Source organism: Jatropha curcas, chromosome 1, assembly GCF_041381405.1.
Source record: "Jatropha curcas cultivar XTBG-Jc1 chromosome 1, XTBG_Jcur_1.0, whole genome shotgun sequence".
Lineage (NCBI taxonomy): Eukaryota > Viridiplantae > Streptophyta > Magnoliopsida > Malpighiales > Euphorbiaceae > Jatropha > Jatropha curcas.
The window spans coordinates 32,663,386-32,688,872 of NC_143151.1; the positions used below are offsets into that span (position 1 = coordinate 32,663,386).

At 33.8% G+C, this 25,487-nt stretch overlaps 3 protein-coding genes across 8 annotated transcripts; 1 reads left to right on the forward strand and 2 right to left on the reverse strand.

Annotated features, from left to right (window-relative positions):
- Nucleotides 1–405: 405 nt before the first annotated feature.
- LOC105631498 (hypothetical protein) lies at nucleotides 406–7,558 on the reverse strand. 4 transcript variants are annotated; one of them, XM_089715626.1, is made up of 5 exons: nucleotides 7,479–7,529; nucleotides 6,983–7,023; nucleotides 6,636–6,855; nucleotides 3,626–4,668; nucleotides 406–1,916 (listed from the first exon to the last, which is right to left on the reverse strand). In XM_089715626.1, the coding sequence occupies exons 3-5, from the start codon at nucleotides 6,830–6,832 to the stop codon at nucleotides 844–846; spliced, it is 2,313 nt and encodes a 770-aa protein (XP_089571752.1). In that variant the 5' UTR covers nucleotides 6,833–6,855; nucleotides 6,983–7,023; nucleotides 7,479–7,529; the 3' UTR covers nucleotides 406–843. The 4 variants fall into 4 exon arrangements, with proteins under 4 accessions (XP_089571752.1, XP_089571751.1, XP_089571746.1 ...); XM_089715625.1 differs by lacking the exon at nucleotides 7,479–7,529 and adding an exon at nucleotides 7,155–7,469; XM_089715620.1 differs by having other exon boundaries at nucleotides 6,636–7,023; nucleotides 7,479–7,558.
- A 1,709-nt stretch (nucleotides 7,559–9,267) lies between these two features.
- On the forward strand, nucleotides 9,268–14,188 carry LOC149499407 (Ubiquitin-conjugating enzyme family protein). 2 transcript variants are annotated; one of them, XM_089719828.1, is made up of 12 exons: nucleotides 9,289–9,425; nucleotides 9,532–9,601; nucleotides 9,817–9,882; nucleotides 10,005–10,072; nucleotides 10,785–10,821; nucleotides 11,002–11,071; nucleotides 11,604–11,661; nucleotides 12,144–12,272; nucleotides 12,492–12,583; nucleotides 12,978–13,056; nucleotides 13,598–13,676; nucleotides 13,792–14,188. In XM_089719828.1, exons 2-12 carry the CDS (start codon nucleotides 9,574–9,576, stop codon nucleotides 13,866–13,868), a joined length of 783 nt encoding a protein of 260 aa, XP_089575954.1. In that variant the 5' UTR covers nucleotides 9,289–9,425; nucleotides 9,532–9,573; the 3' UTR covers nucleotides 13,869–14,188. The 2 variants fall into 2 exon arrangements, with proteins under 2 accessions (XP_089575955.1, XP_089575954.1); XM_089719829.1 differs by lacking the exon at nucleotides 9,532–9,601 and having other exon boundaries at nucleotides 9,268–9,425.
- A 195-nt stretch (nucleotides 14,189–14,383) lies between these two features.
- LOC105631496 (Amino acid dehydrogenase family protein) lies at nucleotides 14,384–23,786 on the reverse strand. 2 transcript variants are annotated; one of them, XM_089719820.1, is made up of 16 exons: nucleotides 23,521–23,786; nucleotides 21,943–22,541; nucleotides 21,637–21,766; nucleotides 21,309–21,510; nucleotides 20,865–20,951; nucleotides 20,722–20,781; nucleotides 20,542–20,628; nucleotides 19,822–19,893; nucleotides 19,586–19,641; nucleotides 19,177–19,262; nucleotides 17,937–18,027; nucleotides 17,690–17,847; nucleotides 17,500–17,591; nucleotides 15,794–15,874; nucleotides 15,434–15,507; nucleotides 14,384–14,847 (listed from the first exon to the last, which is right to left on the reverse strand). In XM_089719820.1, exons 2-16 carry the CDS (start codon nucleotides 22,502–22,504, stop codon nucleotides 14,772–14,774), a joined length of 1,914 nt encoding a protein of 637 aa, XP_089575946.1. In that variant the 5' UTR covers nucleotides 22,505–22,541; nucleotides 23,521–23,786; the 3' UTR covers nucleotides 14,384–14,771. The 2 variants fall into 2 exon arrangements, with proteins under 2 accessions (XP_089575946.1, XP_089575948.1); XM_089719822.1 differs by having other exon boundaries at nucleotides 21,943–22,611.
- Nucleotides 23,787–25,487: the final 1,701 nt, after the last annotated feature.

Genomic DNA, 25,487 nt, shown 5'->3' on the forward strand with positions numbered 1-25,487 from the left:
AATTAGTGTTTTTTGGTGAATGGAATAAACATACCATTTTAATAAAATTTTATATTTTAGCTACAAATATGTTCTTTGTTTGCTTGAGATAAATAGGAAAATAAACTACCTACCATCGATCCATAAAATTGACACCTCACATGTTTTCTAACCAAATGATGAAATTCAAAATAAATTTGACATTCCGTCAGTCCAAACAACTATGGAATTTATAATTTAATCTTTAAAATGTTATTTGATAACATACTTTATCGAAAATTGAAGTTAAAAATTAGTTATATAAATTTATTTTGGTTCATCAAAGAGGAGTCAAAGAAAAGAAACCAATTGGACTCCAACAGTATGATTATTATTATTTCGCCAACCCAACAGAATTACCCATAAAAATTGTGAATACAAAAAGACTAGTCAAAGGCTTGCAGTATCATATATTACCATCAGCATTATATTAGAACTTTCAAGCAATGAAACAATGAAAAAACGGCCTGGAATCAGTCACTGAAAACTTTTTTAAGTTATTAGCGCCCCCCATGACATGAGCCAACCTCAATTCATAAAATTCAACCTAATATCAGGCCACAAGTACCTAATACCAGATCATCTTTACACCTCAACTATTGTTACATTATATACAGAGCCAAAGCAGCCACCATCCAATCTTACTCCTACAGTTCCTTCTCTACAACAAGTCAACATCGAAATGGCCACGGAATGGTACATAGGGATTCTACCTTCAGGACTGAATACAAATTGCCACTCGCCCAGCATGGTTCGGAGAGCTTGATATACCCAAGCAAATAAAAATTCCCAGAACACCAATATAAGCAAAATTCGTAGGTAAATTCATGAGTTGCTTGACGTTAGGGCACGGTTTGTTTGTCTTGCTGAACCGTTCACTGCCTCATTTATCCTACTGAACACTAATTTGAGAGGGATACAAGCTATAACAGGACCCTTAAGTTTCTCCACCACTGGTTTCCTATATTCTTCTTTATTACCGGTCAATGTAGATAGTTTCCTAATCTTTTTGGGCAAAAGCACACATTTCCTTTTTGGCGATTTACTCGGTGAGAAACGTGCCTGCATTGTCATATGCTTGGCAGGAATTCTTCCAGCATCTGAATTTCGCATTGCTGCATGCCCCAGTTCAGCAGCGTCCAGGGCAGATGCACGAGTTGGATCACATTCATTACTGCGGATAATAAGATCGCAAAAGCCATCATCTACACATTCAACTGTTAGAGGTCGACCAATAATTGCTTTTCCATTCAATTTGCTCATGAGGGAAACCAATGGGACATTCTGTGGCTGGTAGTTTGCTTTTACCTCAAGCTTAACATCATAAAGTTTACTATCAGTAATAGTTCTGCCTGGAAAATCTGAGGTCTGATATCTGGAGTTAACAGTAAAACGTGACTGGCGATAGGGAAGCGATCTTTGAGGGGGTAAAGACACGTCCCCAATTGCTCCTCTCATATCCCTGTGAGAAAAAGATTTGCTCCAATCCCGAACCCCGTCTACCTTGCAGTTAAATGACGCAAGGGACCTTCTACTGCCATCACAATCTACTCTCTGATCAGAAACAGGAAAGAATCCATCTGAGTGCTCTATACCAGCCAAATATGGAGCAGGTTCATTATCCATGTCCATGACCATATATTTTCTCCTGTCCTGTTTTCTGTTTTTACTGATATGTCTTGAATTCCTTTTTCCTTTTAACTGCCACTTTGAAGTGTCTTTCTCCATCCTTTGGCTGATATTATTAACATGAACGGCTCCTGAACTGGTAGAACCAGATTCATTGAGTCCTCCATTTTTCAGAGATACAGCTTCTGCATGACAACTTTGACTAGGTTGCCTACCTAATCCACCACCTTGATGCCTTCCTGAGGAGGACACAAGCACGGGAGATAAACCTGCGAATCAAAATAAAAGTTCAGCTCTATCTGCCAGGCCCCACATCTAGCCAAAAAAGAGGTGCAGAACAAGCTAACAAAATCAAATCTGCAACTTGAAAGAAGAGAGCTAGGATTTGTTCCACAGATATTTAAAAACTAAAAAGCACAGTTACAGTAACAAAAGCAAGTGAAATTTTAAGTTCTAGCCCCAATATTAAACTATCAATTATTTGACAATACATATCCAGCCAAAAAAAAAAAAAAAAAAAAATACAGAACACAATAAGTGAAATACTCATCATGAAAGATACATTATAAAATAATTCCACAATAGTTCCAAACAAGAAGCAAGATGGGCTTCATCATCTACTTCCAATCAAAAGAGACCTTTCATCTACCATATCAAAAGGAAGTACTACAAAACTCCATTGGCAGCTATGCACTATGGTCCCTATATTGCACCTAATCCTTTCAGATTTTAACTCAGAAAAAGACTGTATATATGTATTGAAAGGTAGAAAACTTGTAGGATATTTAGCTAAATGAACTGTGGTGACAGAACCAAGAAAATCTACCAATGCAAACAGATGAAGAAAAAAGAGGGCACAAGTATGATTGGCTCTTGGATAAAAAGAACTTTCTTTAGGCATTTCCCATATTAATACATGCATGGGATTGCAGGGACAGAAAGCAAACACTTAAACAAAGGCACTTGAAGTGGCTGCCCAACTCTCTTTTCTTCAGTCTGCGGGCATCTACTGACTAATCTTTGTCTTCACTCATATTAGCTGTTTTAAGTTGGCTCATATCACACCAATATTAAAGTTGTTCACATTTGGCTTATATCGCACCTCTTCAATCACATTCTCTTCTTGCTCTTTTCCCACAAAAAAACCCAACAACCACCACCACAGCCAAAAAAAAAGGAAAGAAAGAAAGAAATCTTCTTGCAAAGAATAATCCATTACCCAGAGAGAGCCTCAAGCAGCACACTTTGGCTGTTACTGTGTAGCTCATGCAGATAGCCAATTCAAACTTTTACATTGAATTATTCTATTAGAGTTTAAATAAGTTTTCCAGAAAGGACTGTTCTCAATTTCTATACCAAGTGTGATCTAGCTAATCCTTGAGTAGCTTGAATTTGGCTCCATAAACAACACCTAGGAAACCTAATTAAGCTAAAGCTTGGATGGCTCATGAATATCTACGTTGACCTATAAAGCGTAACACAGAGAACAGACCACATCTAAGTTTCAATATGGAAATATCATATATCGGAACAACAAAAGTCAATATCGGAACGACGAAAGTCAACACCGAAACAAATGAGTATAATAGATTTCACCATTGACATATAATGAAAACCACAAAAATCAAGCTCTAACCCATCCAACTTGGTTGATGAACTTGCTACAGCAAGCATCTTAATCAGCAGATCCAGAGCTGTTACTTAAAGTTTGGTTTACTTGAGATCCATATATCTACACAGATATTGGCTAACTATGCAATCTTAAAGAACTTGGGTAGTAAAGGACACACTGATACCTCAGAGAGAGAGAGAGAGGGGGGGGGGGGGGGCGCGCCAGAGGGACAATACATCCTCCCTAAGCAATCTCTTAACAATGTGGTTAGGTTGCTTATAGAAACATTACCAGCACAGAAAATAAAGACACTGACTAAACAGCAAGGAAACGAATATTTTATGTTCTCTACCCAACGGGGCATACCTGTAGATTGCTTTTCCTCGCCAATGAATGGCACATCAAATAATCTGACTGAAGAACCATTCTCAGCAAACCCTGATACCCCAGAAACACCATTCTCCTTTTTGAGCATGTAATTGACTTTGGAAGCATCACAAGCATGTTCAGAATGATTTAAAGATGCACCATTCTCACTTGAAATGCCAGTACTATCAGAGTTATTACGAACTGGCACACACAAGTTTTTTCTAGACTCATTAGAATCTATTCCAGAAACCCTGCTGTCAGATAATCCATGAAGAGGTGAGCCATTTGAATTGGGAATTTGATCACAAATAACTGGAACAGAGACCATTGCTGTACACTCCAGTACTTTGGTCAACGGTCGACGGCGATTTTTCCTTTTCAAGAACTCATGAACATTTGCTACTTGTGATCTCTTTCTCTTCATAGACGAGTTATAACCTTTGCTGCCATTCATAGGACTGCCATTTGACACGCTATTCCCAGCATTTGAATCTCCTACAACCATTCCAAGGTCCTCAAGTCCTCTCATTCGCTTAATTCCCTCTGTGCCATCATCCTCCGAATCATTTGGTGTCCTCCTCCTCTTTCCCTGTGTAGATTGCACCTTAGAAGCACCAAAATTGTTTGGTTCTTCAAATGATATACCAGACTGGGATAATTCTGGTGCTGAACCTGAATCTGAACCTGAACCTGAACTTGAACCAGAGTTTGATTCATCTTTAGAATCACCAGAATCACTCTCTTCGTCGGTCATGTCCACACCTTCTTTGCCAGAACCAGACAAGCTAGGTGATTCCTTGGCCAAACTACCATTCTCACCACCTAAATTATTGGTTCTAGAAAAGAAGTCGACGCCATCCTTTCCCAGACGAGCATTCTCAATTTCAAGGGCATGGAGAATGGCATCTTCCCTCCTAGCATATTTCACTGCTTTCTTATTACCGTTAGCTGCATTTGCCTTTGCCTTCTCAATGCATTCATCATATTCCCCACATCGAAATGCCTTGACCCTCTTAGATTTTTCAAGATTATACCAGTCCCTAAAGCAACAAATAAAGCATTTTGTCAATAAAGCAAGATTATATGCATGGACAGAAGATATTAATACTTCAATAACATTTAAGGAATCCAATTCTTCTAACAAGAACCATATTCTTGAACCACAAATAACATGCACTGAAAATAGATAATACTAGAAAACTAATATCCTCCTTGGGCACAGAAAGAAACTACTAATACAAGCAATGTTACCCTGGAATTATCTTTCTAAATCTAGCATGTTTGGCAGATTCCCATAAATGGAAGACATGGATAGAGAAAAATGCATCAGAAATAAACAGCATGGTTCTGCATACACATACATTTGCATGTAAAAATCTGAAGAAAACCACAATCGGATAATGATTATCACAGAAAATCTCTATGGACACCTATCAACATCACCGAAACATCCAAAGTTAACAAGAAAAATCTTGAGCCTAATTTTCATAGGAAACAAAGTGAAGTACACATCTGATACACTTAGCAGCCTTGAGTATGAAAAAGGTGACACATAAACAACTAAAAATCTGCCATTATAACCATGAAAACGTTTAGCCCAACTAAGGCAACCAACTATATCGCCGCTGCCTGCCTTATACAGAAATTCCATAAATCATAACGAGATGGTAAAAGCAACTGATAAAACCAAGAAATGGGCTGTAGCCAATACGGATTCCACTAGGGTGACTTATTAATTGAAGTTCTTTTCAGACAGTTATTTGTTATGGATATCTGACATAAAGCTCCCTCGCTCTACCAAATATACGCCATAAATTAGAAACTAAGACATTATCCATAAAAAATGCCTCAATTTTTTTCCACATAAATTAGGACTAAATATTGGATACATGAAGTGGCCTTTCCAAAACTAACTCATGAAATGTGGCAGCATAATTTTTTTGTGGTATCAAATTGAGTTAAAAGAATTACCATATATGCAGCTATACGGTGGTAACACAGCCAAAGGTGAAGCAGCAATGCTAGTGGAAAACATATATTAAGAAGATGACAGGGGTTGGGCAGCTGAATAGCCAAGTAAACAACAAGATGGGAATCAAACCATTCCATTGTTAACTGCATCCAGACTCATACTGGATGTGTACAGAGATCAAAAACAACAGAAATTCCAGTGGTAATTCAACAGACGGAATTCTGAATAGCAGTGCCTAGTTGATGATTATGAACAAAACAACTCTGCCATTCATAAAAATAGTAAAGAAGAAAAGCTCAATATTTCACAGCATTAAAAAAAGAAATCCACACCCTCCCCAGCATACACACCAACCAAACAAAAAATTCTTGCCCACAACCAGGTCTACAATAAATTATGTGGCCACCTCCTGAAACAATATTAAATTGAAGGAAGAAAGCAGGCAGAAACGAATGAGTGGAAAAGAAAAAAAAAAGTTCCAGGAAACAATATTCCAAAATTTATATGGTTGCTGCCCATCTCAAAAGAAGGCAATGGACATAAAAAATAAAAAAATAAAAAAAAAAAAGAAAGAAAAAAAAAACTGAGGAAAATAACAATGAAACAACACACAAACACAGACAACGCAGACATATATATAGGAAAATTCACTCACTCAGACACCCAGGTATGGACGCAGACATTGTATCACGACTCCAATACCAAGCATCACCACAAAAATCTCCAATTCTTTTCTTTTCAGAAGTAAAATTCTGAATAATAATCCAGAAAACCAAATACATGAAATCCAGAAACTGTAATGTCCAATAAGAACAACTCTTTTTCATTTCTTAGGGCAGTGAAGCACTGTCTGAACTCTAATGCAATCCAGAATAGTAACATACCCACACAATTACCAATATCCATCCGAAGTAAAGCCAGACACTAATAAAAAAAAAATCTACGGAAAAACCAACCAAACAAAAAAAGACCACGAAAAATAATCATAGCAGAGAAGTTAACAACTATAAAAAACAGAGTGTCACGAACACTTACACGCTGGCATCCTCTCGGCCGAGAAGTTTAACAGGAGTGCCTGATCTCGGTGAAACCAAACTACCTTCCGAAATCTCGTCAAGACCCATAATCCGGCCTGGCCACCACGAACCGTTTCGACGTCGGACCCAAACTAACCCGCCAACTGACGCATCAATAGCCTGAGTGCTGCTGTTGGGGTCATCAGAACTACCCATCTCAAAAACCCCAACTCAATTTTCTATAACAAAATTCAAAAAAAATATCCAAATAAACATAAAAAGATTGCTATCTCACAAAGAAAGATATTTAAAATCAATGGTAATTCTCTATTTTGAAGTGAAGCCAAGTGCCAAAATCATTATAACCTCGTTTTCATGGAGAAAATGTGTATAAACCCTTAGGAAACCTGAAACCCAGAACAGACCAACGAAAAAAAAAATCAGCACAAACAAGAAAACCCAATCTCGCATGCAGCAAAAAACCCTTAATAAAACTGAAAAACCAAAAAGTAAAAGAACAAAAGAACAGGAAAGAAACCTATATTGAAGGGTTTTTTGAAGGTGAGAGATCTAAAAAAGAGAGATCTGGTGGGTTTTCCTTTTTCTTGTTGTTCAAAACCATGGTTGCGAAAAATTTTTTTTTTTTTTCTTCTTTTCTTTTTCTCTCAACAGTGGGCTTTCAAAATCCAAATTGCAGATAAGAGTTTTTGATTATATTATAACTTTCTCATTTCTTTAGTTTGTTAAGATTTTGTAGAAGCATCGTCCAAGCAAGTAGTGCAGGAAGGGAGCAGCCAGAGGCAGGGGAGAGAGAGAGAGAGAGAGAGAGTGAAAGGCAATGTTTGGATCAAAAAAAGCGTACCTTTGGGTATCTTTTTTAGGCCGAGAGAGGGAGAGAGTGGCGTTTCTCAATGGAGAGAGAAAAAGGAAAAAAGGACACCGTTTTTAAGAAAGATTGGTAATTTACAATTTGTTAAGTTACAATTCCCACGTCAGCAAAATTAGGGCAAATAGAATTAGGATTTGATTTAACTCGCGGAAAATTATTGCGTACATTTTCATTCACACACTAAATTAATAATTAATAATTAATTACTATTTAAAAAAATTATTACTGCTTTATTATTCTTTTATTTATTTTGTCCAAATAACGAGAAATGACTGTTAGCTAATTTATATTAAATACCTACTTCGTAGGTAGATATTTAATCATTTTTAAATATAAATAAATTATTTTTTTATAAATAAATATAAATAAATTATTAGTGTTCCCTTTAATTTCATTTATTTATAAAAATAAAAAAATATGCTATAATAATTTTAGTCTAGTCAATAAATACAAATAAACTAAATGGTTTAAAATTTTCATTTTTAATGATCACCATTAAATTCAAAGTTAATTCAGTTAAAAAATCTAAAATTTAAATTTAATTTGAATTTAAATTAAATTGTGGAGTTGAATCAAATGAATATTATACAACATACACAAACTCAATTAAATATCACTAGGAACTTAAATAATTTTATTTATGAACATTAAAAATAAAGTGTAAATAAATTCAAGTTTTAATTTAAATTAGTAAATAATTATTTATATATATTTTCTTTCAAAAAATGTATTATTTCATATAAATATTTCAACTTAAAAATAAAATTAAACTTATAATTATTCTTAATGACTGACAAATGAAAAACTAAGCTGAATTTTTTTTTTTTTTTATCAGATGTCAAGTATGGAGTACACAATAGAGAGTTCCAATTTTCAGAACCCTAATCTTCAATTAAAATTCTCACAAAAAAAAATTCATCAATTAAACACACAAATTAAAAAAAAAAAAAAAATCAACGGCCAATGCCAATGGCGGAATCAAAAGGGCTTCCTGCTCAAAGTTAAATGGGCCAAGTAAAATTCCAACAGGCCCGATGTGAAAAAAAAAAAATGGTAGGCATCTATATGTTTTTAGCTGACGTGGCTAACTTTTGGCAACTCATCGACCCACTTCGAACAAAAACTGCGAAATGTAACGTAAGCCTACCTAGAACTGGAACTAATGTTTGGATTTCGCAACCTCAAGTTCTACTTTTACAATTCGTGCACGAGAGCGGTCCCACGTCTATTATATTGTTTGGGAAGATTAGGTTTTCAGATGGAGGTCTGTGATTAATGGAAATAATATTTTCAGCGCCAATCTCAAAAATTTTCTAGAAAAACATTTATAGCGATTTTAAACTTTTCAATAGATGTATTATGTTCTTGAAATTGTAAATTTTTATAATATTTATATTTTTAATAAAAACGGTAGTTTTTTAATTTTTTTATTTTTACATGAATATTAATTTAACGTGTGATAATAAATAATTTTTTATATTTTTTATTGATAATTGATTTTATTTTATAAGGTAAAGAATTTAATATAATGATTTTGTAAATTGAATTTAATATAAGTTAATAAATATAATATTAAGTTTAGGAAAAAATATGAAAGGAAAACAAATGATCCTTTTTTTATTATGTTTTTTCTGAAAATGAAGATTACAATTCATAAAATCATTTTATTCAAAAAGGAAAATAATTTTTTTTTTCTATTTATATTTTTTCTCTTCATGTTTCTTTAAAACTTTATTTCCTCCCTCCCTCAACTGCTATCCAAACACAGCCTAAGCGAGACTTTTATTTATCATTAAACGACAAGGTTTTAAGGAAACTCTAGGTAGGTTTTGTTGAGCTTGCAGTGTGATTTCGACCAAACACACGCACTTCCAGAGAATAGGAGGGGCTGATCAATATAGCACATTACAGCCATGACTGGTAATATTCCGATTTTGTTCTTTTAATCTCGTTTCTATAGTGTAAGTACCGGTATGAGTACGACTATGGAGGAGTCTAAAGCGAGACTCTTTTGTTGGAATCACAGATACCCGTAAGCTGCAATAGGAATTTGGAGCTGGTGAAATCAATGGGATTTCACTTATTTGATAATTATGGTAGTGTTAATAATTTGATTAGAGAAGTAATACTGAAATTAATGTCTGAATGATGTAATTAAGTGACTGAGTTTTTCCAATCAATCACAAGCTTCTTGCGCCTGATTTCTGAATGTATTTGATTGAACTAGAAAAGAATATACAGTTAAATATTTGGAAAAGTTCACAAATTTTTCGACGAATTGAGTGTTCATATGTGTTAAACTGTGTGGCAGACTATGGACAGGAGCAGGAGATGGAAATCGAAGCATTGGAAGCAATACTCATGGATGATTTCAAAGGTATGGGCCCATCTTCTAAAGAAGAGATGTGGTTGATTCCTGTTTTGTAGGCACTAATTTTGTTTTGCATGGAAATTCTTTGGCTGAGTGTTTGTGGGCACTAATTCTGATTTGTGTTCTAGAAATTCATTCAAGCGAAAGTGGTTTGAATACTTCAAGTCGATGCTTTCAAATAACAATATCTCCACAGGTATGTATTATCATTCTGATTTTTGCTGGTTTAATTAGTCAACCTTTAATGTCTGGTAAGCATTTTTTTTCTCTTGAAAATAATGCATTGGCTCTCAGTTGACTTGGCATCAGTTGTTGGAATCTTAAAGCAACTACTAGTTTTGTCTAAATCTTTTGCCCCTGCATTAAACGCACTTGATTTTGTTGATTTTTGAAAGCAAATAAGATGTGATTGTATTCATGCTTTTATTGCTGCAATTTTGTTGATCATGTATTTCATGTCTTTGGATTCTTGTGCCTCATGTTGAATCTCTCTTTTTGTTTTCTATTCTTTTAGCTGTCTTACCAAGCAGTAGTTATGAGCTGCATTAGTAAAAGGCAGCTGAGATCAACTTCTCTGCTAGCTGCTTCAGGGCTATGAGCCTGAAGTTATTTGTTCTAATTCAGCTTTTTTCACATAAAGAAAAATGTTATGAAATTGGAATGGAGGATAAAAAATAATATTAACTGCTCAGGTATGCTCAGTTTTTACTTCTGATTCTAGCTGAAAATTAGATTTTAGGTGTTAACATTTCAGATATGTCAACATTAGCAACAATTTCTCATAGTTCTTTCATCAAGTGAACTGCAAACAAGACACATCCAAATTACTCTCTTCTGTATTATGTTTCACGCATTAGCAAAGGATTTCTTTTTCCATGCAATTACCTTTCTCTGTTTATTTTCATCAGGATGACGATGATGCGTATGATTCAACAGCCATTCCAGGTTGTTATCTTTATATTATGCGATAATTTGCAGATTTTTTTTCCCCCAAAGCATTTCTAATCAAAGTCAAGTTACTATTATAGTTTTAGAAGATTTTTTGCTGGGTTCCCTTCCCCTGCCATTTTTGTGATTTCCTAGATTCATTATTTATTTTTTGCTTCCCAAACCTTTTTCTTGCAGTTCAGCTAGCTCTCATTTTCTCACACACACAGAATTATCCTGATGAGCCTCCATTACTAAATGTGAAAAGGTTAGTATGTCTGTCGTACTATCAATTGTCTAAGAAAATAACTAGAAAATGTAGATGCATGTGGATGCTCTTGGATTAAGTTTTGAAATCGTAGATTTGGAAATTTCTAGTAAATCATAAAAGACTTGGATTTACTAAAATGAAATTGAGTTTGTTAAATTTCCTAGAAAAATTCTAAAATTGTCAAAATATGAAAGTATGTTTGCCTTTCTTACAAAATTGTATATAACTTAAAATTACAAACGCAATCAAAAAAAAAACTCAACCGTGAAATATTTACATCTTAACCTATCTAAAGATCTAAAGTTTTTGTCAGTTTAGTATTGCATGTCAATCCTACACACACACACACACAAAAAAAAAAAAAAAAAAAAAAGGATTGCCAATTGTAAGTATTGCATAAGTTACTACTGAGGTACTTTTCTGAGGTTGCATCAGCTTATTCTTCAATGAATTATGGATGTAGTTTTATATGGATGAATCATGTGTCATAACATCTGAATTTTTCCCCCTTTCTTCCTCATCTCTGCAGCATAAGAGGCATACAACCTGGTGATCTTAACATTCTGAAAGAAAAGCTTGAACACGAGGTAACTAAGCTCTTTTCATTGTTATCTTCCCCTTCATTCTCCTTTGAAATATCTGAAGCTACTATACTTAAAATGTTGCTGCTTTACAGTTTACCATAATTGAAAAGCCAAGGTAAGTTATACTCTCTCCATTCTATCCTCCCTGGTATAAAATAATGTTCAATAAAAACCCTAAAAGAGCTGCTACTGAGATGGCTTAATTTACTACAATATTTGTTGGACAAGTCCGAGATTAAGGCTTGGATGTTTTTGTTTAATTTGTCGTAATAACAAATTGTTCTGCTGATTAGCAAATGCCATGTCCTTATTTTACAGGACAGTGGTACTTTTAGTTAGTTAATTTTCTTTATATGTGATTCAGGATGTAAAGATGACTTGACTTTTGTCAGTAAATTATGCTTGGGAAAAAGTGGATATAAAGCTCCAGAAATTGTGTTTAGTTGCCTGGTTATGCATATTGACTGAATAATGATGTCTTACAGGCATCTGAAAATCTTGGTATGGCTATGGTGTACACATTGGTTACATCGGCTAAAGAGTGGCTGTCTGAAAAATATGGCCAAGATGCTAGTGATGAGAATATCGAAGATGAACAGGCAGCAAAAGAAGATGTATGAATGTTTTCGATGCATTTTGCTTTTTGCCAGTTTCACAGTTTTATGCTAGCTAGATTTAAATATGGACATACTTTATCTTTGCAAGAATTTCTCAACAATATAGACCCCAAGATCTCTAAACTTGCAAAATCATTGTGCATTTACAATTCCTGACATTTGTTTTATTTATTATTTAAAGCTTTAAATAGCTGGCTCCCTATACTTCCTCTGCAGATCATTGTACCACACGGAGAACCTGTTACCATTGATACATTTTTGGCATGGAGAGAAAGATTTGAAGCAGAGTTGGCGCTTGAGCGAGCCAAGTGAGTTCTTGTGTTATAACGCCATTATATTATCGCCCACTTCTGGTTCTGGATTTCAGGCAACTAGGTTTTAGCAAACATCTGGAAGTTAAACCAAATTGGGAAACTATTACTGGTGTATGAATTCCATCTGTGATGGTTTTCAATTGCCTTTTATATTCATATGGTCAAGTGATTGATTCATATGTTCCTGCATTGCCTCTTTTATGTTTGACATTATAGAATAAAAGAAACAGACATTATTAGCTTTCTTGTATATTTAACACATAATCCATGCCACATGTCTCACTTAATGACCCACTGATCCTTCTTTTTCTTTAAATATTATCAGATTACTTGAATGTGTTAGCTTTGAACTATTACTTCATGACCACTAACTTGCACTCTATTTCAGGCTGATGCCCGAATCTGCACTTACAGCCCCTAAAGAGAAGAAGCTTACTGGCAGGCAGTGGTTTGAAAGTGGAAGAGCAGTATGTTTCTTCCGACTGTTCCTGTTATGAAGTGGATGCATTTTAGATTTCCATGCCTAGGGCATAGTGGTATTTTATGCATGGGTGCATATTGTAGTTTGTTCCAAAAGAGTCATCTTACCTTTAGTAATGCTGAATGATCTACGGTTCCACAGTTATTAGGTATTGGAACTCATACCTGTTCTCTGATAGAACCTTGGACTTGTTAATTTGGCTAAGTTAGCATATCACCAGTTTGAGATGAACTTGAATTTACGGTGGCTTCCATGAATTTACCTCATGAAAAGGAGGATGATATCACTGTTGAGTCCATAAGGTCAGATCACTTGATAAATTACTGATTTCTAGTGAATGACTCTAATGCTCTCATGCATTTTGCAAGTGCAATTGTTATGTGCCACTGAACTCTACATTGAGACAGAAATCCTGTCTATAGAGAAGGTTGAAAATCTATATAATATAAATTTGGATTTTACTTGCCCTCTTTCTTAGTTGATGGAGTTTAATTTACTTCAAAATATAATACGTGTCTCTTCTGCAGAAAGGTACAGCCCCGGTTAATGAAGGCTCTGAAGAGGAAGATGAGGAAGAAATTGACTTTGATGACGATGATTTTGAAGGTGACCTTTTAAATTTGTAACATATAAGTCAGTTTTGACGTTTTACAATAAACATGTGCAGACCATGAACGTGATTCTGATCAAATATTATTTCTCTCTTTGATATTAATGGCAGATGATGAAGAAGATATGCTTGAGCACTATCTTGCCGAGAAAGACTCATCTACTCACTCTTCAAGGATATCCAACTGAATGGAAATTATGGTGTTGAGCTACAGACATATGGCTTTGGAAATGTATGTTTTCATTGGCACTTTCTCGTATGTAATTTTTTCACAACATGTTTCTCGAGCGAATATAGGGAAATGTAGATTAGTGAGTATGTAATTGAAATTTAGCAGTCATCGAAGAGGGAAAGGAGAAAAGAGACATTTAGAACAAGAATTGGATTGTTTCTCTAGTACCATTTGCTACGTAATGACTCAAGGAGGAAGAAAGATAACATCACATTTTGTAACGAACGGGTAATATGGCTTCCACAGATGCATTTGAAGTTCTATCCTTTTTTTTTCTGTGGTTGTGCAATTTAAGGCAGAGATGTTATATCGGTACCTGTAATGGTGGATGTTTGTTTGTTGGTCCATTTGCATCCCTGATCTTTAATTCACGCTAGAATGCTATGCTTGGTCAACTTCAAGAGAGAAAATGCCAATAACAATTGTCAATAAGCATAATAAATTGCCAATAAATAATAATAATAATAATAATAATAATAATAATAATAATAATTTTATTTCTAACTTTAATATTCCAATACTTCACAAGATTGCATCAGCTTTTAGGCAGCATTTTAAGTGCCATGAATAAAGCACTCCCTTCTGGAGGCTCTCCCTATTCTACCACTAGATCTATCATTTTCTTTTTCCGGTGAATGCGGTCACAGTAAATTCTACACCAATTACCAATTTTGAGCCTCAGATGATATTACACATATGTTACAAAGAGATCTGTAGAATCTTCAATGTTTTCTTGCATCAGCTTGGAAGACTCGGGTAAATAATCCAAATTATAATGCAAATAATGATCTTCATATCCTGACGAGAAGTTTCCTTTTTGAGACCTCGCAAACAATTGTATATTCATTATCCTCAACCTTCATACACATCCTTGATCAGTCATCGCTTGAGCAATTGCCAGAAAAGCAGATATGGTAGCTCCATGCACCAAGGCGCTGTCAAACAAGGAAAAGGAACAGAAGCAGAATGAGCACAGTGTTTACTATTTCACTCTATAAGAATTTGTCCAAGGTGTAACATTCACAATATGACATGATTTCCAGTTAAAGTAGAATAAAATCCTACTGACACTTCAGGTGAGGGGCTTTGGAAGGCAAACAAGTTGACCCCTTGCTCTCTCCTCCTCCAACAAAAAAAAAAAAAAAAAGAAAAAAGAAAACATTTGCTGAGCATTTATCAAATGATTACTATTAACTTAAATTTCTTTCCAAAGCATAAAAAAATGAACATATCATGGAGAATTTTCCGAATGTGAATCCTTCCAACCTCTAAATTTCTGCTATAATCAAAGGAGACAGCTGCATTTTAACCGTTAAACCCTCACAACCGGGTTTTTTAGTAAAAACAAAAACTACTTTCAAGGAATTGGATTACATATCCCATGTACTTGTTAGCATCCAGAATTTATAACCAGAAACATCAGTACCTAATTCAAACCAACCGACGTGATCTCCATTTGCAGATTGTACAAGAAATTGGGAATGTTTTACAATGACAATTCTACTGCAGAAAGGTACTTACTCAGGACTCTCTTTTTCATAACCAAAATCACTTGCACCCTTGAGGGCTCTCTGGTATATTTGTTTCATGGCTTCCTGCCAGAAAAAGTATAAATTGAAATCATGAAATTGCAAATAAATATAAACTCGTTAACATTAATCTCATGAGGACAGAGACCCAATGAACCACACACACAAAAAAAAAGGAGAGACAAATTAAACCTACTTAACCCAAAACCAAACCTACTTAAACGTAAGTCATGGTGCAGTAATATTGGGGAAGTTGCTTTAACATGCTTCAGGCTCATTAGTTTGAGCCAAGAGGTACTGATGATGTAGCAATCCACCTATCAATGAAATAATAAAGCAAATAAAGACTCACCTGCAGCTTGGATTCAAAGTCTTCAGGCGACCAGTGCATCAAATTGCATTCATGGTTTAATTCAAGCTCCCCAGCAACAACCTACGGAATCCATATTGTTAAACAATTCGTGATTAATCCAGTAGTCTTTGCTTTCCACCTTAAACTTGCTGATAAAGATTATACAGTAAAGAAAAGGTAATCAAACCGGTGCGTTATTTACTACAAAACAAGAACTGGCCTTTTTAGATTGTTTTAAATAATAAACAGAGTTTTCAATGAAATAACATCCTTTGAGCATTGACATTGTTATGCTTACTGCCCCAATAATCAATTCCTTTCAGTTCTCAACCAATCAAAAGTAAAGCACCTGTTTCATTTATAAAAAATCCAGTGCACCACAAATTTAATTTATAATCATTTGAAAAATCAAAATTCAAAAGCATCATCAATATTCAAATATCATTCAGAGTAAAAATATCAAGAAAGGAACAATTCTTGCTCAGTTAAACATTAGTAAGATTCAAATTTTGAAGAGGACTTCTCATTAAAAAAAAGTTTGAGACATTAGTTTCTAACATAAAATTAAACCATTCAACCATGCAGTTAGGTGGTACACCCTGAAATATCTTCAAACCTGACTAATTCACCAAATTTTACTGTTATTTCTGATCGGATAGTTTTATACCCGTTTTTTTTTGTCCTATTGATAAGCAAATCAAAACTCAAACCACTGCAAAGACTGTTCAAATCGAGTAATATCTGCAAATCTGTGAAATACCTATCTGAAAGCCAAGGGGAACTACTTTAGCGCACATTGACTGACTGTTAAAATTAATAACCAAAATAAAATTTTCTATGCCTTGTAATTGCAATTTGTACAAACAGCATCCACTATACTAATTCACCTGTCCAGTGAAATACCTTTCTGAAAACCAAGGGGAACTACTTTAGTGCACATTAACTGACTGTTAAAATTAATAACCAAAATAAAATTTTCTATGCTTTGTAATTGCAATTTGTACAAACAGCATCTAAACTAATGCAGCTGTCTATACTAAATTCATCACCTTAAGCTTCTATATTGGTATATCCTGAAGACTATATCCAAGATGATGCATTTGTTTGTGCTAACATAATGTAGCTTCTTTTTTGAGGAACCCAGAAATATGTCTTACATTTCCACTTTGCTTTTTGAGATAGTCAGTGCATCAAGGGGAAGCACATGAGAATTAATAAAACAAGCATATCGACCACATAAACAAAAGCTTCAAGAGACTTCTAATTACATTTACAAGAGGCACCAACTTTTGAAGGCCGCAAAATCTACAAGAGAAGGAACTAAACTAAACTTCTACTCCTCTTAAATGCACCATATTACAGTAATACAGCAGCAAGCTCAGATGTTCAGCAATTTCATAGTTCCCGAAAACTTCGACAAAATAAATTCACCTAAACAAGTTAAGATTATAAAATTTATCCCCAAATTCAATGATTTTAACATCAAACTCCACAACTCTTTGAAAACGAGGAGTTCCAAATCAAAACAGCTGCTAAGATGCATTTTCATCATAATATAATTTAAGGCTGGTTTTATATTTACCTCAATTAGAATGGTGATAATCCAAACAAATTTCCAACTAAGAACATAATTTTGATTATCTCACACTTTCTGAATATGGAAGGGAAGCTTATTGTGCATAGGCCAAAAAGAGTAAATATCATACCCCTCCAGCACCAGCTGCCATAGCAGGAGCAATAAGAACGTTTGCTTTTCTCAAGACTTCAACAGCTTCAGGCGTACAAGGCATGTTTGAACCTAGGATTTACAGAAAATAATTCAATTCATCTACTAATTTACATGCAAATTGAAGACGTACCAGAGCTGCAATTGATCATGCTTGGAACTACTACTACCTTCTACTAGTATACGACAGCCTGAATTAACCAGATTCATGGCATCGGATTGGTTGATTTCATTTTGGGTAGCACAAGGAAATGCAACATCACACCTTTCGTTCCAAGGTTTTGCTTCATCATAGTATTTAGACCGAGCATAAGTCTTGGAGTAATCTCTGCAGATACCACATATGAGAATTGACAACCTAAAATTTTACAAGAGAGCAACTTGATAGTAAGTGAACAATGACCAAGGAAAACAAACCTCAGGCTTCTTTGCTGGGCTTTGATGTCTCGCAGAAATGATATTTTCATGTAATCAAATCCTTCATCATCCACCAAGTATCCCTTCGAATCTGCGCAAATATTTTGCAAGTAAAGGCATGCATTAGAAGAGTTGCTCATGTATTAGTGTTTCACAGTAGAACCTCAACCTCATCATGGCCATCTAACTCCTAATTTTTGTAACTAATGGATCTGAAGGATCAACAGTAAAACATAAAAAAAATAACGTAAAAGTTTTCCGTTGTTGAGTTACAATATTAAAGTCAACAAAACCATGAAAACATGGCAATTGTTGCCATTTACAAAAGGTTGGAAAAGAACACTTTAGAGAGTTGATGTGGTAAATCATAAATGAATCAAAATACATATAAACTCACATTATATTCATTCCTAAAATACGAAAAAAAAAAAAAAAGAAAGAAAGCAACCCTGCTCAAAGACAGTATAAATACAATCATTAGCTCTGCTCCAAACCATGTTGAAACACTTTTATGTGATCTAATGATTGACTAGCAAATACTCCAGCACTTATGTTTGCCTGGTTGTTACTTTTCACCAAATAAGTATCCACAGCTTTAATGACTTTTTCTCAACAAAAAGCTTATTGGCTAAGTCTAGAACTCAATACCCTACACGAATTTACTCCAGGTCAATTAATTTAGAATTCATTGAGATTATACTGTAGTTTTTCACAAACAAAATATAATTGTTAAAATCTTGGTGTTCAAACATAATCATCCAATTAACGGATTGACCCATTCACCATTAGTAACTTTTTCTCCTAAAACAAGGCATATTGAAAAGCTTATTGCATAAGTCAGAATTCAATAACCATGTACAAACTCACTGCAAGTCAATTAATATAAAATTCATTGAGATTACACTCTACTTCATTTACAAACAAAATACAGTTGTCAAAAAGCTTGGCGTTCAAGATACTCATCCCTTTACCAGGATAAATCCATAATGAAAATCATGGTGATTAACAGGTTCTATGCAAGAAGTTCAAATGCCAGATGCTAAAATAAAAATCATGGTGATTAGAAGGCAGATATGCATATATTCTTGTTCATTTTTTTTCAAATATATAAATAAAGAGAGCTGCTATTGCCAGATAATTAGTTGAAGTCAAACTATCATAGCAAAATCATATGTGCTGATTACCAAAACAAGTCCAACCTGATCATCAAAAACGATATTCACCAAGGGCAAAAAAGTACCTGATACAGTGATTGGAAGAGCGCCATAGGCAATAAGCTTCTCCAGAACATGCATTGCAATCTTTCCAGAACCACTTACAACACATCTGGACAGGAAATTAAGACAAATAAATTTAAACTGTGAAATTTGTACAATCAACAAGGACTGAACTTTAGCACTCTTTTTCTGTGCTTAATTAACCACAAATTATCAATAATAAAACATTTAATAAAGTTAGCACGGAATACTCTTATACTGCAATAATAAAAGGTTTAACAATGTCTTAATTCTCAAATAGAAGGTATCAGAGTGTTCAGTGAATAGTGTGCCCAAACAAGCTGTGCCTATATTGAATAAAATAAAGATTTCGAGAATGTGTAGTTGGCTTTAGGGTCTTATGCATTTTAAAAAGATTTCAGAGTGCGGGACCTGAGTCCTTTGAGTTCTTTATTCATGTCTGCAAGCATAAGCTGAGCAAAGAAAACCTGCGTAAACATGGGGAATTCATTAAATAAATTCCAATTGATTTAAAACAAAAGACATACAGGAAGTTGACAGAAAGCAATATGAGTAAAAAAAAAAAGGAATAAAAATTTTCATGCGCATGGGAGTCTCTATTAGCATAGAAGCAGTATCTAAGAGTTTAAAAGAAGAGACCATATTACCAGACCATAGCCAGTAGCTTCAGTTCGAAGGCTAGAGCCAGACCAAAATATCCTTGGCCCTGTAAAACTTCCCTGCATAAGTAAGGCATACATATGAAGGCATATAGAAAAGTCCCTTAACTTTTTCCTGAGATGACTATTCACGTAAGCAATCAATTAAAGATACAATAAACACAAAAAAGACAAATATAATATAAATTTTATATGAATGATAACTATGCTTACAACAAAAACTACCAAAAAGATGCAACCCCAGTGCACACAGACACCCCCCAACAGCAACTTAGAACTCATTTGAGGAGAATTTAGACAATTAAAAGATTTTAATGCACATATATACATAAATAGGAAAGAATTCAGTAGCTTGATTATAGGAATAATTGCAGCTTGATTTTAGGAGCAGACCATATATTGTCTAGTTTACTTTATAGCTAACCTAAACTTGTGTATATATATGTGTTGTAAACTCAATTCCTGAAGCAATATAGTGAAATAAAATTTCATTCACTCTGGTTAACACCTTGAGTTCTTAAGAATATAACAGTCATGAATCTTAAGACCACCCCCTTTTACTTTCCATTCCACATCCTTCTCCACATGCAAACACTGAAACACACATGGGAAAAAGCATGCTCATAAAGTCAGACAAGCTGAATCATTCATTTATCTTCATCAAATGGTTATAAACATAAGAGTTAATAGCGAGATCCCAAGAAGAACCTGGAAGTGACCAGCTAGACGTCTATACTGCCCAAAGAGATATCCCATTTCTCGAGTACCAACTCCCATCTCCTCTGAAGGAAGGTCCTAAATGCATATAGAATGAAATCAGGTCCATGCAACAATGAGTTGGTAATTAGAGACCGAACAGGTAAGGGCAACAGAATCTTCTGGACTTACCTTGTCAGGACCTAGATATCTATAGATCTCGTTCACGAAACTTTGGCAAAAACGCATAATCTGCCAATGTAGATTTTGCAAACATATAAGAGAATTTCTGGGAAATGCAAATTATAAGACATCATAAATAGAATTGCTGTCACCTCGTTATCACTTTTTCCTTTCGGGTCAAAATCACTTCCACCTGCCGCCCCTCCCAATTTGTATGGTGATAAAGCATTTTTTAATGTCTGAAATAAAGAGAAAAGCACAACATAACACCACAATTGTCAGAGCTAAGCCTCTGTTGTGCATGAAAGTTTTTGGAAGATGCATCAGATAATCCTTTAATTTTTCTAGAATTGACAACAAAAATTTGTGTGCTTAAAGACATTCAAATAAGTTCTACCCATTTTTTCCAGAACTGCTTTGGTGCTGCCCAGTCCTAATAAAATATAGAGCCTATAAACAAACATTATTAAGATGCGCAAATGATCACAGAAGGAAGAAACGGGAAGAATGCTGGCACAGTTTCAACATCGATTTGAAACACTGAATTCAACAAGATGGTGAACTTAAACCCAGGAGAAAAAAAACAGAGAGAGTACCTGTGCAAAACCAAGGAACTTAGCAATACTTAAGTTCATAGCAGGATGAAAACGAATGCCACCCCTACATGGACCCAGTGCCTGGTTAAAATGCACTCGAAACCCTCGATTGACATGTGTCTCACCCCTGTCATCCACCCAAGGAACACGAAAAATAAGCATCCGCTCAGGTTCTAGCAAGCGCTCCATGATGTTGACATACCTGAAACATAATAGAGCAATTTCATGAGCATAATAAACTGAATTTGAGCTCTTTTCCAATTGATGATTAAGTAAAAGAAGGGGATATTAAATATTAAAAAAAAAAATTATTATGTGGTGAACTCACTGAGTATTTTTCCCAATTACTCTTTCTAAACCATGAACAGCTTCTTGCACTGATTGTATAAATTCAGCCTCATGTGGGTCCCTTTTAAGTGCAGCTTCAACAATTGTTCCAGCCGTTTTCGACATGAGAGCTTCAGTTTAAAAAAAAATTGTTAACGACTTGGCCAAATGGAAAACTCTTCTTTTATTATTTCATCAACCACGTGGTTCAGTATAGGTATGCCAACAAAAAAACCGTCTGAAATTACTTCAACTAAAATATAAATCTCAACTTTTAACCAACAAACGTATAGAATCAGCTTACAACCTTTTACATAAATGGGCTTATCAACAATTATCTTGTCCTTGGAGGCTATCTGAAGACGAAGAGCCTCTTTGTGAAGCAAACTATTATTATGTTCTTCCAATGCACTCATCTGCATATTCCTACTGCCTTCATTTCCATACGGATTCCTTCTATGCTTCCTGCCATATTCTCTGCAAACAGAGCAGAATATCCTTGCAGTTCCATCCTTCACATCCACATATGCCCACTTGTAAGTATCTGCCCACTCCTCTCTCCATCGTTTTACAACCTTCTTCTTCCTTTTCACTGGTTGTGTCTTTGACATATCTTGATCCTCGTTGGGAAGTTGAGATACCATTACCATATTCTTGGCCTCTTCATGCTCCTCAGTAGATGGTTCACGTGGTTGGCCACCGATCAAAGGGGCATTAGCAAAGGAAGGGTCATCATCACCGTGACCAATTTCCAGATCAATCTCCTCCCCAAGCTCCCTGACCACCAAGTGATGCCTCTGTGCCTGCTGAATCAAGTTCATATCATCTATCGTGGAATTCATCCCTGCCCCACTGGTTGGCAGCAACATTCAGCATGACAGTCTTACCACGGTATAGAATTCTCAACTGCATGTTATCACATGGCATACTTCCAATCAACCAATCGCCATCAAATCAAAAGGGAGAGAGTGCTAAACTGAAACAATAATATTGAATCATGCATATTTCAACAATTGAGCCCAAGAAGACAGAAACCTAAACCCAATTGATTCTATTAGCAATATGTGCCTTTCTGTTCTATGTTTGTTGAATGTATATGACAAGATCATGATTTATCCAAGACAAGTAACAAAATCCACATGTTATAGCATCAACTTGTTCCATTGAAATCCTGCTGGGTCCACATGTGTAGTACTTCAACTCCCAATAAACATGGGAGATAGAATGAGGCTATGAAATAAAAAAATAAAAATAAAAAAATAAAAAAAAAACATAGGATAGTATAGCAATTTCTTGCACATAGAAATTAGAAGAAATATATAAAAATATTGATTTCTAGAAATCTCATTTATGCCCCGAAAATAAAGAGTAGAAGAAAGCACCTCATAAGCAAGATAAGTGCTCTTTTTCTCTCTCTCTCTCTCCCTGCTCTTTGGTCTTAAAAAAGTTGATTTTAGGAATGTATTACTGCCCAAACTAGCAGCAGAATTCAGCTTTACTTTCATATTCACCACCAAAAATCATTTTATTTACCCATTTAAGATTAAAGAAAATAACAACGATAGCACCAATTAATCCATTTTCACAGAAAAATTACAACACACTTAAAAACAACCACAATCCATTTCCTTATCCGCTAATCATTAGCCTAAGAAATACACAGTTAAGAAGAGGTCCCAGCCATACAATTAAAAATGAAAATTCCACAATCATCCTCCTTAATTAATCACCCAAAACAATCAGAATACCGAGAAATTCCCTAAATTATTCTAAAAAAAATTTGCACCAAATTCACAAACCCAGAACGTTTAACATAGCCATAAGTTAAAATTAAATATTAAACAATACCCAGAATTTCAACTAAGAGAAAAACAAAAGCAAGTACCTGAAAGATTAACAGACGGAGCCAAAGTTGCAGTCTCAAAAAAATTAATTGTTTTTGTATCGTTTAAAATTAGTGGTTTCTCCTCGACAACCTGGTCCTTCTTCCAAAGAACAGGCGAGTATTGAATGTGCAAAAGAGATTGTTATTACAGTGAGATCGAGCTCATAAGTTAAGGCATATAGTGGGCGCCTCTGATGATCACTGATACTTTCTCCGTTTTTTCTTTGCAAAGAAAAAGAGAGTAGAGCTGTGTTTTAGATAAAATAAAATAAAATAAAGTTCAGTTAGTGGTTTTTAATTAACAGTAATAAAAAAAAAAAAAAAAAAAAAAAAAAAAAAAAAAACTAACCGCATTTTGCATTTATTAATGTTTTTTTGTGTGCTAAATGTATTAGACAATTGCTAAACGGAGAATAAAAGATGGAAGTGAACATTAAACTTATTTTAATCATAGTATTATGATTTTTAAAGAATTTTTAAAAGAGAAAAGATGTGACAAAAAATGTTTAAAAAATATAAATAATTGGTTTTGCTTAATCAATGATATGTACATAATACTACAAAAAATATCACTAATTTCGTGAATGTTATTCAAAAGAGATCGTTGTCCTCTGCCGTGCAGTCCACAAACATTATTTCGGTACATCAGACCTCTATATATAAAAAAAATAGTATGTACCTAATAATTAAATTGAAAATGAATTGCTCTTTGTTAGCATTTTTTTTTTTTTTATGCAATGTTAATTTTGCTAAAAAAATAATTTAGTGATGGTTTGAATTCATTGAAAGTGAAATTCATGCTTGGTTTGTTTGATTGAAAAATAAAATTTATAGATTTGAAATAATTTTCCTATATTACATTATCAATAAAATAAAATATGAAACTTAGGTAATATATTAATTCCATAGATTATAATTTATTTCTCAACCAACAAATTTAAAAAATTTTAAAATATTTAAATTTAATTAATTCAACCCATCTGTTCCTTCGGTTTTTCATATATTTTAATAATGATTTAATAATAAATATTCAAGTAGCTAATTACTTTAAAATTATTAAAAAACTAATAAAGTACCTAATTTTGTTTAAATTTAATGATTTTGTCTTACCTCAAAATTTTTTTTATTGAAAATAATATTTTTAATATAGATCGTCATACATGCATTTATCACTAGACTATATTTTAGTGTATATTTCGAAAATTATTATATTTAGGAATTTAAAAAAATATATATTATATTTAGGCTATTTTAAGAATCCAATATCTGTCTTTTTAAGGCAACTGAACATAAATCTTCTATCTAATGGATTAAAATTAAAATTAAAATCTTAAAAAGTATCTTTTAAGGCAGCAATGTTTTTAAGGTGGAATATCAACATTCTTATTCGTTCAATTTTGAGCAAATCCAACTATGTTTGACCAAATATATTACTCGTCCGACCTAAAAAATATATTTGCTTTCATTTATTTATTTATTTTTAACATAAACCATTTTCCTTTTTTAAAATAACATTAATGAATTAATTTCTCAATTCTCAAATATATCCTTATTTAATATGCCATATTATCAATAATTTTTTATTTCAATGAATAAGGCATATTAAATAAGGATATTAATACAATATATAACAATATATTAATATTAATTAATTTTATTTAATCTGTATAAAAAAGAAACAAGTCTATCATTTTAAAGCGAAAGCAATAAATTAAATACTCAGTAAAAATTTTTATCCATTAGAAAATTGAACTGAAAGTATCCTTATTAGCAATAATAAGTAATTCATTATATATGGAAAACAATAAGTAATCATTATATATGGAAAATAACAAGTAATTCATTATATATGGAAATATTAGGTAATGAGCAATTCATTATATATGGAACATTAGGTATAACTGTTTCATTATATTTGGAATATTAGAGAGGTATTCAATTATGAAAAACTATTTTCTATTTTCCAT